General features: G+C 55.0%; 4 protein-coding genes across 4 annotated transcripts; 2 read left to right on the forward strand and 2 right to left on the reverse strand.

Moving 5' to 3' along the window:
- Positions 1–3,100: 3,100 nt before the first annotated feature.
- Positions 3,101–4,547, forward strand: PNG1 (the record flags this gene model as incomplete). The annotated part of the gene is made up of 2 exons (XM_036643016.1): positions 3,101–3,639; positions 3,689–4,547. 2 exons carry the CDS (start codon positions 3,101–3,103, stop codon positions 4,545–4,547), a joined length of 1,398 nt encoding a protein of 465 aa, XP_036492365.1.
- Positions 4,548–9,330: 4,783 nt separating this feature from the next.
- Positions 9,331–11,111, forward strand: lsdB (Lignostilbene-alpha,beta-dioxygenase isozyme III; the record flags this gene model as incomplete). The annotated part of the gene is made up of 5 exons (XM_036643017.1): positions 9,331–9,549; positions 9,633–9,756; positions 9,831–10,207; positions 10,258–10,395; positions 10,452–11,111. 5 exons carry the CDS (start codon positions 9,331–9,333, stop codon positions 11,109–11,111), a joined length of 1,518 nt encoding a protein of 505 aa, XP_036492374.1.
- Positions 11,112–11,258: 147 nt separating this feature from the next.
- On the reverse strand, positions 11,259–12,864 carry CBH-1-0 (Exoglucanase 1; the record flags this gene model as incomplete). Its single annotated transcript, XM_036643018.1, has 6 exons — positions 11,259–11,316; positions 11,365–11,501; positions 11,564–11,807; positions 11,868–12,068; positions 12,113–12,201; positions 12,259–12,864. The coding sequence occupies 6 exons, from the start codon at positions 12,862–12,864 to the stop codon at positions 11,259–11,261; spliced, it is 1,335 nt and encodes a 444-aa protein (XP_036492373.1).
- Positions 12,865–14,249: 1,385 nt separating this feature from the next.
- CGCS363_v011170 (uncharacterized protein) lies at positions 14,250–15,611 on the reverse strand (the record flags this gene model as incomplete). The annotated part of the gene is made up of 3 exons (XM_036643019.1): positions 14,250–14,352; positions 14,474–15,163; positions 15,232–15,611. 3 exons carry the CDS (start codon positions 15,609–15,611, stop codon positions 14,250–14,252), a joined length of 1,173 nt encoding a protein of 390 aa, XP_036491395.1.
- Between the last annotated feature and the right edge of the window lie 184 nt (positions 15,612–15,795).

Genomic DNA, 15,795 nt, shown 5'->3' on the forward strand with positions numbered 1-15,795 from the left:
ATGCTGGGATAAACGGCAATGATGTGCAGCGGCGAAAAGGAGCCTGAGCCTCAGGAGGGAGGCTAGGGCGGAAATGGAAGAAACCCATCGTCTGTCTGCCTCTGGTACCGTACGTACTGCGTAGAGAGAAATTGTTAGTGTCAGGTGTCTGTCGCTGCTGCTGCTGTTTCTGTTTCTGCCTCGCTTGATGTTGCCACAAATGCAAAAGATGGGAAAGGGCAGCTGCTACGAAACAAAGACAGCCAGAGCAGGAGCAGGAGCAGCAATGCCAAGAGGTGCGGCAGCAGCAACATCAACAGCAGCAGGAAGGAGCTGCTGCTGCTGCTGCATGACAACTGCTGCACTGCAAAACGGACAGTGGCAGCCGGTGCTGTCGTAATCGGTCACGGCCGGCAGGCGCCTGGTGCCGGAGCTGGGCTCATCCGTAGGCCTCTTCCCTCCCCAAGGTTCTCGACCCAGTTACAGAATGGATGGGAAGCTCCCCCAGCACACCCAGCACGCCCAGCACCCAGCACACCAGCACCGTCTCCCGCGCTCAGTTCGTACGGGACGATACTATGTTGGGATGTGCCTTAGACCAGGGAGGCAGCGGGAGGGAGGACAGGTGAGGGCTGAGGTGAGGCGCCAGGGCCAGCTGAGCCACAGATCTGGGACGGATGGAGCCAATCCAAAAGGCTAAAACCGCTGCAGGTGGCCTGGGCTGCCGCTGGCTGCCGCTGGAAATAGACGAAATAGGCCTCAGCCACGCCTCGTCATCGCCCTTATTTTCCATACACACGGCGACTCCAGCGGGAAAAGTGTGTGAAGGGAGGAGGGGGGGGATCTTGCTCTGGCCAGTGACAGCGCCTTTAATTAGGTACATGGTCGAGGTACCGGTACATGCTGCTGCTGCTGCTCCCATATGGCGTGGGTGCACTGAACACAGAGTAGGTACAGTGTTGAAGATGTTTGGTGGTGCTGGTGTTGTTGGTGATGGTGCTTGTTTGCTGGTGTTGGTGATGTTTGTTGCTGGCACTGCTGCTGCTCATCATGAGAATGCGTCCTCATCAAACTGCCCACAACCCGTTCCTGGAACAGAACAGCTGATCATCCATCACGACAAAGACACGATGCCAAGACAGGACTCGATATTGCCATCGTCGTCGCAATTCTCAGCCTCGTTCGGTCTCGCAAGTGATTCGTCTTGTATGGGGAAGACAGAGTCGCAATCTCATTTCGATTCAGCATCCGTACGTACATGCTGCCTGCGTCTTGCGTCTGCGTTGCGCGGATCTCCTCCGGCGGCGGCGAGTCGGCGACAATACAATCAGCTCAGCAGGAGGAGCACTGGAGTCTGGAGCAGAAACACCTCAGAGTGTATCCGTAAGGTAGTGTCCGTCCCGGCCTCGTCACCGGGAGGATTGCGTTGCCGTTGCCTGGGCTCTGCCAAGATTGCGTTGCTCCTGTGGGCGGCTGCGCAAGAAAAAAAGACTGCCTCATTACCTGGGGCCCCTCCAAACGTCTCTTCTCGGCCTGGCGCGTCTGGTAAGTGGGAGGCGACGGGATTTATCGATAAGAGTATTCGTCACTTGGCGCATCCGTAAGCCGTCCGTCGGTTGGTTTGCTCGGGATGGGATGGGATGGGATGGAATACATGCCTGCGAACTGAACTTCGTATGTACTACGCAGTACACTCTGATGCCCGGCATCACCAGCCAGCCCTGCGAGAAGTGGACTGCGGGCTGTGGTGGACGGTGGATTTTCGACGTGGGTTGCTCTTCGTGACCCTGTCCAATTTGGCTGTCTTCTGTCTGGATATTCACCACCTCGGGAGGCAGATCGTGGGCTTTCTTTCTGCTGCGTGTGTCTGACTCTGTGTCGTTGCCCGCTGTCCACCACATCTCGAGTTGGCAGGCAGTCGTCTCCTCAGTCAGAATGGAAGGCGCTGCTCCTTCCCTACGGGCACCTCCAAAAGTTGCAGGGAAGGCACGGGTGCTGGGGGCAAGTACCTGTACGCAGATACCTCCTTCCCCGGCACGCTTGCCTCTACTTGGGGGGGCACTCGGGTCGTGGTACGTGCCGGGGCGGATTGAGCGGACCCCACTCACCATCAGTCTGGCGTCTGTCATTGGCCGGTGCCACACAGCTTACGCGTAAACCGCCCATGAGGAGCCAGCCAGAGAGCAGCGTGCGTATGCGACCTTACGCTTCGCACTCCTCCCGCTGGCCCTCCCACCCCCCTCCCCCCCGTCCACCATCTCTCCCGTCGAGGCTTTCAGTGTCGTCGTCGTCCTTCCCCCATGTCCACGACTCCGTCCGCCCCCCCCTCTCGCTCACTTTTGCTCGCACTTACGCATACGCAGCACGCAGCGCAGTCACGCTGTGGCAGTACCAATTAGAGTCTCCCGTCAACTGCTGCGTACGCTCTTTACTCAGTCCCCCCTGGGCCCTGGCCCGTTATCCACTCTCACTCCCCCCAATTGCACCCTCCTCTCCGCCCGCTACCAACCCTTTCAACACCCCCATCCCCCCATCTCATCCCTTCCTCTCAACACCGCACTTCGTCGCCCTACGAAAACCCGATTTCGATTTCTACCGAACGACAAGCACCCGATCCTGTTCTTCGAGATCACCTCTCGCGAGACCGGCCACGATCGCTTCGACTTCGACTTCGACTCCGGTGCCCGCCAGCCAGACAAAAGACGGCCATCGCCTCTCCGACCGACCGATCAAAAGTCGCCAATTTCTGGGCTAGGACTACTCTCGAACGCTGCCGAGCCGGGACGCAACGAACTAGCACCACACTCGGACTCAAGAAGGAGGGAAACCAAACACCACAGCAAAAGGGAACAGTTCCAGCTTGACAGTGGCACTCGACTCCGACGACGTTACGAATCATTCACACGACAACCTGCGCTGACGACGACGACCGTGGTCTCTTCGCCGGCGATTCCCACCACATCCACTCTTTTAGCCAACTCACTCGCCGCCCTGATCTGACACCACCCAATTCGTCTTTGACGACCTTTTGGGAGAGTTCTGTCGAAGACTCTCCTCCATCCAACCCTCCCTTCGACACTCTCGACATTGACTTTTACCTACCACCGACAACAACTTCAAAATGGCTGGAAACGGATACCCGCCTGGCCCGCCCAACGGCAACGGCGAGGACTACGGCGAGGAGTGGGCTCGGGATTTGAGGGTAAAGTTCGAGTCTCTCCTCCGCGACAAGCGAATGAACGACTTCCGCTCTTCTCGTCAAGGCACTCCCCAGCCTAGAGAATCTGCGAGCAGCGCCAACCTCCGAGGTCTCGCTTCTCCCGGCAGACCCTCAACTTCCCACAGCAACACTGGATCCATGACACCAACACCACCTGCTTACTCTTCCATCCGCCATCTCCCTATCGTCCCTACTCCTCCCGCCGCTGGCGACCGCGACTCCCAAAAATTCCGCAACCTCCTCATCAGCCTGTCTCTGACCCCTACCAAGTACGAGAACCCCGGTTTGTTGGATGAGGCCCTGCAGTGCATACCGCTCGATCGGATTTACGGTGAAGCCGAGGAGGAGTGCCAAGTAATGCAGGCCGAGGCCATGAGTATGGGTGATGGACGTAAGGCTACCTGGGGTTACCAAGACTGCGTTATCCGGGCACTGCTGAGGTAAGTTGATTCACACGGATCCATCCGTTCTGTTCTAATTCCCCGCCAGATGGTTCAAGCGATCATTCTTCACATGGGTCAACAACCCCCCTTGCCCCGTCTGCATGTCGCCTACTATCGCCCAAGGCATGACTGCGCCGACCCCCGATGAGAGTGCCTGCGGCGCACTCCGAGTCGAACTCTACCGCTGCTCTGCTGGCGAATGCGGTGCTTACGAACGCTTCCCGAGGTACGGTGATGTGTGGAGGTTACTGCAGACCCGCCGCGGCCGTGTCGGCGAGTGGGCCAACTGCTTTAGCATGCTCTGCCGTGCCGTCGGAGGCAGAGTCCGCTGGGTATGGAACGCCGAGGATCACGTCTGGACCGAGGTCTACTCGGAGCACCAGAAGCGATGGGTTCACGTCGACGCCTGCGAGGAAGCCTGGGACAACCCGAGACTCTACACCGACGGATGGGGCAAGAAGATGTCCTACTGCATCGCCTTTTCAATCGACGGTGCCACCGATGTTACCAGACGCTACGTCCGCAAGACCGAACACGCCTCTGAGAGGAACAGGTGCCCCGAGGAGGTCCTTCTTTACATCCTGCAAGAGATCAGGAATATCCGCCGCCAGAACATGGGCAAGGATGAGCGATTCAGACTCGAGAAGGAGGACAGCAGGGAAGATCGCGAGCTCCGTGGATACGTCATCAAGTCCATCGCCCAGGCCGTTACCGACCTCGTTCCTGGCATGCCCAGCCCTTCAACCAATGTCCCTGTCGCGCAGCCTCAGCAGAGGCGCGAGGACACCAAGCTTCCCGCTGAGCAACCTGGTCGCCAGACGACTGGATCCGCCGAGTACCTCGCGGCCCAAGCCCGCGCGAGGAATAACCAGTTCCCCCCGCACAACCCGAACCAACACCACTGAAGTGTCAGCTCTACTGTCTGCGAGGACTACCTGATCTACTGGCGGCTGAACCCGACCAACGTCTCGCCGACCTGAGGCCAATTCTTCTGTGACCTGGCAATATCCGCTACTTTTTTCAAGATACCCAGCGGGTGCCTGGTCCTTCACCTCTCGGCCTCATGGTCGTCCGCCGTTCACCCACGATGGTGAGCGGCGCGTTGCACGACTGTGCATTACCAACAATCAGGACAATGATAATATTTTCTATGTCTAATCTACCTAAATTCGATACATCGAAAAAAACGCATTATAGACCGGCGCTCCGTGCCTACGTAACAAACCACAACGCCTCCGTCGAACCTCCACTGTCACTTTCAACCTATCGATACCCCCTGGGTCTCTCGGGTTCGGAGTACGGACTGTATCTACTACCAAATCATTTACTTGTTTCACTTCTTTTTTTCTTTGTTCAAAAATCCACTTGGATATTCGCTGGAAGCTGGCGGCACAAGGCGCAACCATGGGAAAGGCAGGGCTTGCCTGGTCATTTTATATACAACCAACCCCGCGCGTCACGGGGTCAGAGGGAAGGCGAGAGAGCCGGCGATCGGGGGTTGGAGCCGCGGACAGTACTGGCTCGCCCAAACAACGACGCCGAGCTCCTCCTAGGGGGGCGTTCAGGGAGCTACATGTGTGCTGGCTTGTCTTGCATCTTCGAATCTTTTGCATGAGCGACGATGGGCACCAGATGGACTTTGTATCTGGCCGAATGGAGTTGATGAGTCGAAGAAGTTTAAAAAAGATTCTTTGTATTCTCCGCCTGCTCCATTGAGACGGGCGAGAAGATGGGAGGCTTCGGATCGCGAGCTTGAACAAGCCATATCCGCAGGATTAGAAGCAAAATCAAAAATCAACTTAACGTTATCAACTGTTACATCATTGCACTGCACTATCTGGTGATGATTGAGTCAATCTGTCGGTGAGCAAACCGCTTGACGTGCTGACGATCTCCGCTCCAGCTGTGCTGCGTCGGGGAGGGGGCGAGTGTGGATTCCATGTTTCGTTAGTCAGCGCGCAAAACGAGCCAAGACGGGTTTGAAGCCCAGAAGGCGACGGATAGGCGCCCCGATTAATTCTTGTTTTCATCCAATGTTTGGGGCTCCGTGGACCGTGGCCGCCTTTGCCCGTTTATTCTTGGGATTAGGATGTCTTGGCCGGCTGCTGCTGTTGGCTCGCTTGGCGCGGGTGGCCCCCCCCCCCCCCCCCATCCCCTGGTTTAGGGATCTTCTTGGTTTCTCAAATAGCTGCGACGGTTTTGGTGGTCTTTTTTTTGCTGCGTGCCGTGCAGGAGGTGAGGAACGGCCGGGCTTGGCCGGGTGGAGGGGAGGGGGTCTTGGCTGTGACGGCCCTACGTGTTACGATGGGAGATGTGCGGCAAGGTAATGAATGGTGCACAACGTTGGTAGACAGGAGGCTAGGTGGTTAGGTCTTGGCCTTTGAGATTGGGGGCAGGTTGATTGATGGGATTGCGCAAGCTCGGTGAGCATCATTTCATGTCGCGAGCAGGTGGCCTTGGCGGAGGCACGTGTTGTGGGAGGGATGGAGGGAGGTTTTCGATGGGCGCAGGGCTAGGAGATGAAAGGCGGGAATTGGGGGTGAGGGCGATGTTTCTTCGGTCAGGATGTAGTCAGCAGGGCGGGCAAGGAAGGGGGGAGGACAGCCGCCGCCGCCGTTCGCCGGCGGAGGTACGAAGGCCAGTAAGGCAGAGGGAACAGCCCAAAATGCGACAAAGATTGATGGAAAGTCGGCGCCGGATGGCGGCTTGGCAATCCGGCAGTGCAGAAGCTGCATATGCACATTGTATGCTGCCATGTAAGAGAGAGTGTGTGTGTGGGGTATCGAGGGGAGGTTGTGTGTCTGAGGTTGTGGTTCGGATAGATTTCACAGGAGGTTAGGTGTTCGTTCCTGTTGCTTTAACTATCCATCACCTTGAGAAGGTTTGGTTTAAAGTGTTGAACTAGTGGTGGGTGGCTTTATTGGCATGATCTGGGAGATGAACAGCCAAGCGTGAAGCTTGCGGTGGAAGCCACGGTGGTGGTTTACGGCCAGCGGCAATTTTGCACGGCAGGGAAAGCGGAAAGGAACGCAGGCGCCGATGGTATTGAATTCCCGCGCGGATATCTCGATCTGCGTCACGTGTTATACTCGGATCCGAAACATATTACAGAGAAGAGCCGCCCCAGTCGGGATAATTCTGGACCTCGGGTTCGCAAACTTGTCCGAAGGGACAAAAAAAAATACAAAATGCCACGCGGTTTCTGTGTCGATCATATGTTATCTACCCTTTCCTCGATATTAAAAGAGAAAAAAAAGGAAAGCGAGCCAGCCCACTGACCAGACGGGAATACTCGATGGGGAAAGGGAGGATGACGAGGAACTGGGTCGGAATGTGGGGGATACTGGAGCTGGGGGACCTTTTTTCTTCCCTCGGGGTGGAGCTTTGCAGCGTGGTTTGCCGAACGGGAGATGCGCTAGCTGGAGCTGGGTTTCCAATGTGGCTTGTGTGCTTGTCTATCCGTGGCGTTTCTGGCAAACCAAAACCCAAGAGTGTGGTACAGTAAAATGAAGGGGCCGGGGTGGTGGTCGTGATGTGGGTTCATACGCGCGCCCGCGCCCGCGCGTGTTCTCTGTCTCTCTCGGTGACGGCCTGGATAGGTACGAATAGGCAGACGTGTTGTGCCGGGATGGATAGTGAGAAATGGGGTTGGTCCGATGTTAGATCGTTCGGTTGATGGTGCCATCAGGTACCCGAGACCAAAAAGCTACACTAGACTAAGAAAAAAGTGTGTAAGGTTGTATTCTCCTTGCCCCCGTCACGCCTATCCCAAATACGAAGCCTGGCCCGGGGGCGGGGAAATGAGGATGTGCTGGATGTGGTTACGTGGTTGGTGGCGTTAACGCAGAGAGGGCGTAAGACGGGCACACATTTGAAGCTTGTCGGGTTAAGCTTTCTATGGGGCTTTTGCGAAGTTGTTCCTGGATGTCTGGCGTTTTGGCGTTTCTCGGCTGGGGGTTAGGGTTGATGAGGATGGGCAGAAGAAAGGGGTGGGCTGTGGATGTCAGAGTTTCTCTGTCTCTTGGGGGACCTCCACAGGTGGGCTCTGATCGTACGAATAGAGAGGATGGTGTTCGTCATCTTTGTGTGGGTATTTTCAGCGAGGTTTTGGCCTTGGTGTTGTGTTGGTTGAAGGATGTGTTTGTCTCTTGTAGCTGAGATATTTTCCTCAGATCGTGTGATACGAGCAGCGTTACACATGGAATGTACGCGTACCATGTATTCGGTGTTCTAGATTGACTTAATCAATGGTCATTTAGTATTAGAAGGCTTTAGCATCTTGTTTTGCCGTCACAACGTTTTCATATGCAATTATAATAGCAATTAATTGGCATTGTTAAAAATCCTTGTTGGGATTTGCTTTCTCTTCTCCATCTCTTCTCTTTCCAAGTCACTGTGTCAGATCATGATGATGACTGCAGCACGTTTTATTCACAAATACTTTCGGAACCGATCTTGTAATTGATGAGCTGCTCTCAGTCCCATGGCCTTGCATGGTCCACCGTAAGGTGCGGTTAGGACGTTGGTAACGCAAAGTGACACTTGATCACAGTGCGATCTCACATATGTTAGCATCAGGTAGTACGTCAGTACCATTATCTCAGCTCTGCGACCAGATCAGTCACGATCGTGACACAGTTCAAAAAGGCAGGTATTTCTGACGGACTGCCTGCCGAACATCCCACACGTCAAGTACAGACCATAGTGTGTTCCTTAATCCTGTCACAAAGCTGCCGCCGTCAAAAAGTCGCAGATGATCCAATTAGAGAATATGAAAGAGAAGCACAATGTAGCCTGGTGCTTGGTCCCGATTTTTATATCACTGCCATCGGCCTTGCACGGCCGTAGATGTCCGCCGGGCCGCTGACAGATGTGGGTCCCGCGGACTTACACGGCCGGGCCGGGGAGATAGGAATCGGCCCCGGTCACCGTTCACCCAGATGAACCAATGGTATCTCACTCAATGGTCAAGCAAGTCTGGGCATCACCGCCGACCTCACGTCTGTAGCTCCATTCTCAGCACAGCCGAGTCTCTCGTAGTTAGCTCGGGTCGGTGTCGGTCCCCGACAGCTTGAATCATGGGACGATCCGGTGGTCTCAGCGACGCAGATCACTCAATGCAATGAGATGGCGAAAAAAGCATGTGCAGAGGGAAAGAGACAGGCAGAGTTGCCGTTAGACTCTGCCGAATCCCGTCATCCATAATCCAAAATTTGGTGGGAGCCGTCATACGCGGGCAAGAAAATCGCAAGTCCTGACCGATGTAGCTTGGCACCATGTTTTCTTCGCGGGGCTAGCCGCCGCCGGCGGGGAGTGTGGGGTCCCGGCATGTCCACCACAGCATGCAACGCGGGGAGTACCCGCGGCGGTGCCTTCGCCCAGAAAAATGCCCGTACCCCGGACTGTGAGAACAACGACTCAAACGGGCGGCGAATACTTTAAAAAGCTAGACTTTCTCTCCTCCACGGAATCAAACCTAAAAAACCACCTCCCTCGAGACGAAGGCAAAGGCAAAGAAACCGACCACCCCCCGGATGTTGATAAGGAGCTTTGGACACCTTCCAGTCTTTCCCACCCACACCTCGTCGCTTTTCCGCTCTCGCTCTCGTTACGTTGCGTTGCGATAGCTGCCAATTTCGTATCGCTGCAGCACCGATTTCCGCTCACATCAGAAGAAAAAAAAAAAACATGGCCGGCCACTTCCGTGCTTCATTGGCGGCTGCCACGGCCCCACCCTCCAAATCCTTCCCCGACCGGCCCCAGTTCTCGGGCTTCATGAAGCCGTGCCGGTTCGAGGGCGAGGTCCGCAACCTCGAGATTGCCGGGACTGTGCCAACCGAGCTGGACGGCACTTTCTACCGCGTCATGCCGGATCCGCAATTTCCCCCCTTCATTGATAATGATCCTGTAAGCTTGATTGAACGATGAAAAAATGCTTTCAATTTTAACTGGATGGTATTGTTGCTAACCTGTGATTTTATTTTGTGTAGTGGTTTAATGGCGACGGAAATGTGTCAGCTTTCAGCTTCCACAACGGCAACGTTGATTTCCAGCAAAAATACGTCAGGACGGAGAAATTCGTTCGAGAACGAGAAGCAAATCGAGCGCTGGCAGGTAATTATCAACTCCTCGCCTGATTGCATTTTCACTAATATAGCCTGAATATCACTGACACCAACTGCTTATAGGAAAATACCGCAACAAATACACCGACGCAGTAGAGTTCAAAGTCCGCACAACGGCCAATACCAACATCTACTACTTCAACAAATCTCTCCTCGCCATCAAAGAGGACGCCGCACCCTATCTCATGGACCCCGTCACCCTCGAGACCAAAGGCCCGTGCGACTTTGACGGCCAGCTGCCCAGCCTGACCTTCACTGCACACCCCAAGCTGGACCCTGTCACGGGCGAGCTCGTGTGCTTTGGGTATGAGGCCAAGGGTGACGGAACGCCCGATGTGTGTTACTTCAGTATTGACGCAGATGGGAAGTTCAACCAGACTGTGTGGCTGATAGCGCCGGTGGTTGGGATGATTCATGACTTTGCGGTGACGGATAACTGGGTATGTCGAAATTAATTGGGTCCTCACGACTTTGCTAATGATGTTCGCAGGTCCTATTTCCTATGATACCTCAGATATGCGACATCGAGAGACTAAAAGCCGGAGGAGAGCACTGGCAATGGGACTCGAACGTCCCCATCTACATCGGCGTCCTGCCCCGCCGCGGAGCCAAAGGCAGCGATGTCAAGGTAAACACGCATCACTCCTATACCGCCATTTAACGAACCGACTTACAACTATCCAGTGGTTCCGCGCACCAAACGCCTTCCCAGGCCACACCACAAACGCCTACGAAACCCCCGCCGGCAAAATCGTCTTCGACCTCCCGCTCACCGACAAGAACGTCTTCTTCTGGTGGCCCGACGCCGAGGGCAACGCGCCGAACCCGCACGACATCCACGCCGAGTACGTGCGCTTCGAGTTCGACCCCACGGCCACGGAGCACTCGCTCGACCTGCCGAAGCCGACGGTGATCCTCAAGCACGACATGGAGTTTCCGCGCATCGACGACCGCTTCGCGACCAAGGCGCACCGGCACAGCTGGTTCGACATGATGGACCCGTCGCTGGGGACCGACTTTGCGGCCATCATGCCCGTGCTGGGCGGCGGACACCCGCTGTACAACGCGCTGGGCCACTTGGACCACGAGACGGGGAAGCTGGACGTGTACTACCCTGGATCCACGCACATGGTTCAGGAGCCGGTGTTTGTGCCGAGAGGGGAGGATGCGGCTGAGGGAGACGGGTTTCTGGTGGTGCTGGTCAATAATTACAAGACCATGTCTAGTGAGTTGCACGTTATTGATACGCGGAAGTTCACGGAGGCGGCGGCAGTGGTTAAAGTGCCTATGAGGCTGAGAGCGGGGCTGCATGGGAACTGGGTTGATGCGAAGGAGTTGAGGTAAAGACTGTCTAGGTCTAAATGATGGTTGTTCGAGATGATGACTGTGTTAAAATGCATGTGAACTCGGCGACGGCAGCGTTAATCATACCCACGTGTCGTTCTGCGGATTCTATCGTCATGGAGAAGGTTTCCATCCCATCGTACATCATTAGATATTGATAGTAGATCCAATAGGCCCGAAGCGGATATTGGACCACGCGATCTTGCTACACCGGGATTAGTCAGGTCCTCCAGTAGGTACGAACGATTCTTACGCTTTGGACCAACCCCACTGCACGTCCAAGTCATTCGGGTCATTCTCCTGCCACGGACAAGGACCCCGAGTAACGCCAGGATAATTGCCTGTGTTGACGGGGTAGGTGGAATCGAGCCAAAGGTTCCAAGCATAGTACTGGGCGATGCCACATCAGTTGAGTTTCTCAAATCTTAGAAAGACAGAAGAAGGCTTCGTACATCATCCTGGATGGACAGCGCCATCACCATAGGCCGGCGTAGGATGTCGTTCTGGCGGGCCACGCCTCCGAGAGCCTCAAAGATATCCGGTTCACTAAACTCCACTGTCTTGATCCGGCAATAGTCCTTACTCAATCCATTGACATCAGGAAATTTCGGCAGAGCCGGGGATGGAGCATCGATTCTCTTGCCGTCCTGGATGAAGAACTTGGTGATCTTGTCCTCTGCGAACCGAGTGACGACTCTGAAGAAACATCAGCTTAGACATACTTCTCAGTCAGAAAAGGGCACTAAGTATTCATACGTGAACTTCTTCGATGTATCCACATCCCCTCCAATGCCGTAAAAGTCCGTGACACCAAGCCTGTATGGGTTATAGTCGCAGCCATCACTGTCGCACTGCCGCAGGCGGTCCTCGCCACAAGCTCCGTTTTCGCAAATGGCATAGGAGTTTATGCGGCTGCATATCTTGGACGACGTCTGGAAAGCTCTGGAGTTGGAGTTCCTACGACGATGAGCCATGCCATACCACGAATCAAGGCCTCTTACCAGACATCAAACTCGGGACAGCATGCGCCGCGGTTGCCCTCGCCTCGAAGGGCATCCCAAGCGGACGGACGCCAACCGTCGAAGTTGGCCTGGGGACACGTCAATGTTACCCATGATTTTCACTCCCGAAGACCAGGATGACTCACCTCGCCACCGACAAACCTCAACGATCTCGTACACGACGCATCACAATACCCCGTCCCATACCTCGCTCCCGCCTCATTCCCCTCATACCTCGCCAATCCACCATCAGCTTCCATGGCCAAAAACGTCAACGCCCCATTCAATCCGCATGGCACCGTTCCCAAGTCAACATCAAAAGCAAGCTCGTTCCCAAGCAACGAGAACGTCTGATACTTATCCCCGCCCTCCTCCATAAGGAACACCCTAGAGTTTCGACTCTTGCTGAAATCGATTGGCGTCTCGTACTGCTGGGAGAGGGAGTCGCCGTTGGTGGCGATGCCGTAGCCGGGGTAGTAGGCACCGTCAACGGCGCAGCGCTCGGTGCATGATTGCGTCGAGTTGCAGTAGTCCGTCTGCCACTCCTGGCGCTCGAAGCAGCTGTGCCAGTCGTCGACGACGTGGATCCAGCGGTATTCTGCGTCGATGGTGATTTCGCCTTGGACTGTGTCGCAGGCGGAGCTGGTACATTGCTTCCAGGAGAGCTTGGGATGGATCTCTTGCTGGAGGTCACCCACCTTTTGCGCCTCGGCGAGAAGCGCCAGGGATGCGAGGAAGAGTACTCGGCGCATGATTCAAGTGTGGGTAATTTGTTTGCCAGAAACGGTCATGCTGGGATCTTTTGAGACTACAATCCAGTTGCAATTGTCAGGGCATTTATATCAACTTGGCCTGGAACTCGGGGGAGCATGCTTCTCCTGCGCGACTTCTGTCAGTAGCATGCTCCACGGACGGAAACTCCAAAGGTCCGCACGCATAGACAGAGAATTTTTGATGTTGTCAATATTGATCGGGCGCAGGTATTGATCATGTGCATTAGCTGATGACCAAGAGATGGCTTCCACGGAGGGAGTTCCTCCTTCTGGATGCTTTTATAGTTGCTCTGCACCTAAATAGTAAACACCAGGCTGCAGATCTGATGGCTGCTGACGTGGGAGTCGGCTCAGTCCGAGAATGCACATGCCAGCCTGCTTATGCGTTCATCTGCTCACCACATGCAATCTTGACAAGAGGCCGTTTACCTTGGCAGAGGCCATGTTCGTCACATTTCAGAAAGCCTAGTCGATTGACAGATTCCTCTAGAAAACGTGCTTCGTCACGACCAACGAAAAGCTAGCTTAATTTGTCGGATAGGGGCTTGCTGAACAGTTTTGTCGCATGTCTCTACATTTTCTCTTTCAACTCGACTTCCAGAGACCTTATAAGTTAGGTTGACTCCTTGATATGAACCGTGAAGACGGACACCACAGCTGCCTAGCGAATTGTTCAAATCAATGATATTTTGAGAAGTTTGATGTAAATTTGAACATGTGCACACACGTCCATGTACAATTTTTCAGAATCTCAGCTCCTTCTTTGACTCTTCTACATGCCACACAGCGATCAGTCTCCAGGGTCTTAGCCACTCGACTTCATCCCTCCGGAGGGGTTTGAAATGCAGTGAAACAGAAAGGAAAGTCACATGCCTGCGTGCGACCCCACTCGATTGGCTAGGACGACCCGTTGAACTTTTGCTCACTCGACTCCACTCCCTTGAAATGGGCTAAAATCGCAGTAAAATATCAATGGTACAGAACGACATCCAGTCGCTTACCGTGGTATAGCAGCCTTCTTTTAATTTCATCCCTGAGTCGATTCTGGTTTCCTCGTACGCCCGATGATCTTGATGGATGGGTGTCCTGACTATGTAGCTACCCTAGAGCTGTGGGAAAGTAATAGTCCCGAAACATTCGTCGTTCAACCAATCCATCACTTCTGCCTTAATCACGAGTCTTTTCAGTGATGACGTGATATCATGTCATTTTCTCTCGGTTAGCCACTGGTTGAGGCAGAAACCACCCCACAGAGTGCGGTCTCTCACACAACTCGCTCTGCCAGCTTATAAACATCTTTTTTTGCCCTCACAAAGCTGATCACCTCAACAACATCGCGAGTCCTCTGCACTGAGACCAGCGCTTCACAATTCCTCTTCATCATTCCCAGCCCACATGTCGGTGATGATGACGTTTGTGTGGCCGTTATCCATCGGGATCGGTCTCATGGAGAGAGTAAACACCGTGCTATAGACAAAAAAGCAACACGTCAGTCAACTCGCATCGAGGCCGGTGAGGTTGCTTGCGTCCTGTCTCCAAAGGCAGAAACAAGCGGTAAAGCGAAAAGAATCAACGGGAAACCACTTACTCAATCGCGGATGTCGCCGTCGATGTCTTGGAAGCGGTGATGCCTGAGCCGGACCCAGCCCGGGTGCTTCCCGGGTTCGAGATGCAGACCACCTTGCCGGCGTAGCGTCTCACATTCTGGCATGATCTCCCCAGGTCCGCGTTCCAGGACACGATCTGAGCCCACGTGGCCTTGGCAACGTTGGCGATGGTGGTGCAGGTGTCGCCGCTCTTCACGACGTACGGGTCGCACGTGAGCGCCGAGGGGATGCACAGCGCGGTGCCGGCGGCCGTGGGGAAGTTGTAGCATCCGGCTAGGAGATTGTTCGCCATCAGGAGCTGGGCGGTGTTGATGCGCTGCTTCTGCGCGACGGACTGGCACGTGTCTCCGTCCTGGAGAATGTACGTCTTGCCGGCACACACAGGCGTCGCTGTCGAGGTTGCGATGGGAGCCGTGCCGACTTTGACCCAGGGAGGGCTCGCGGCCGGGGGCGGGGTGACGGCTACGGTCGTCTTGCAGGACGACGCGATCGAGCTGAGGGCGCTGGAGATGTCGGCGTTGGACGCGAGGGGCATCTCGACCTGGGTCTTGACAACGGACAGGGCGCAATCGTTGCACATCAGACTCGGGTCACCCGCGGCTGTCGGCTGTTGGTTCTCGGGGTCGATGCCGGCCAGATTGCCCAGGAGCAGGTTGCAGTTTTCACCGGCACTGTTTTGTTTGTCAGCGTCAGTCGCAGATTCGACGAGCAGAGCCATGGGTGATGGTGGGTGACGTACGGATTGGACGTGCAGAGTATGTTGAACCTCTCCCACACCAGCTGGGCGGTATAGCCGGCGTGGTAGCTGAGGCCATTGGGGCCAGAGTAACGGCTTGTCTCGCAGGCGGACTTCACCTGTTCTATATACCCATTGAGAGACGCCCTGCAGTCGGACGTGCAGAGCAAGTCAATGGTACTCTTGCTGTAGAAGTTGTTGGTTTCAGTCGCCCAGTTCAGAGAGGCGTCGCAGTTGAGCGCTTGGTTGAGAACCCTGATGCAAGTATCGGTGAGACCCTCCGTGCCTTGGGGAATAGCCGGGATGCGGACATCAGCCAGGACCTGGCGGAAGCCAACAACCGCCCAGACAGCCGTTGAAAGGGAGACTCGAATGGCCTTCATCTTTTCTTTTCTGTCATCTATTGCGAGAAACTGATTTTCGTTCTGATGCTTGGAGGTTGAAGAACGCGAGTGAAGAAAGACACAGGTGGATCAAGGTGAGTTGAAGAATCCCACTCTCCGTAGGCAGCAAGCCCCGCCTTTGTCATTTGCGCATCTGAGCGTGTTTGACGACGAATACGATGTC

Source organism: Colletotrichum siamense (genome assembly GCF_013390195.1).
Source record: "Colletotrichum siamense strain Cg363 chromosome Unknown KSG_Cg363_contig07, whole genome shotgun sequence".
In the NCBI taxonomy this organism is placed as follows: Eukaryota; Fungi; Ascomycota; class Sordariomycetes; order Glomerellales; family Glomerellaceae; genus Colletotrichum; species Colletotrichum siamense.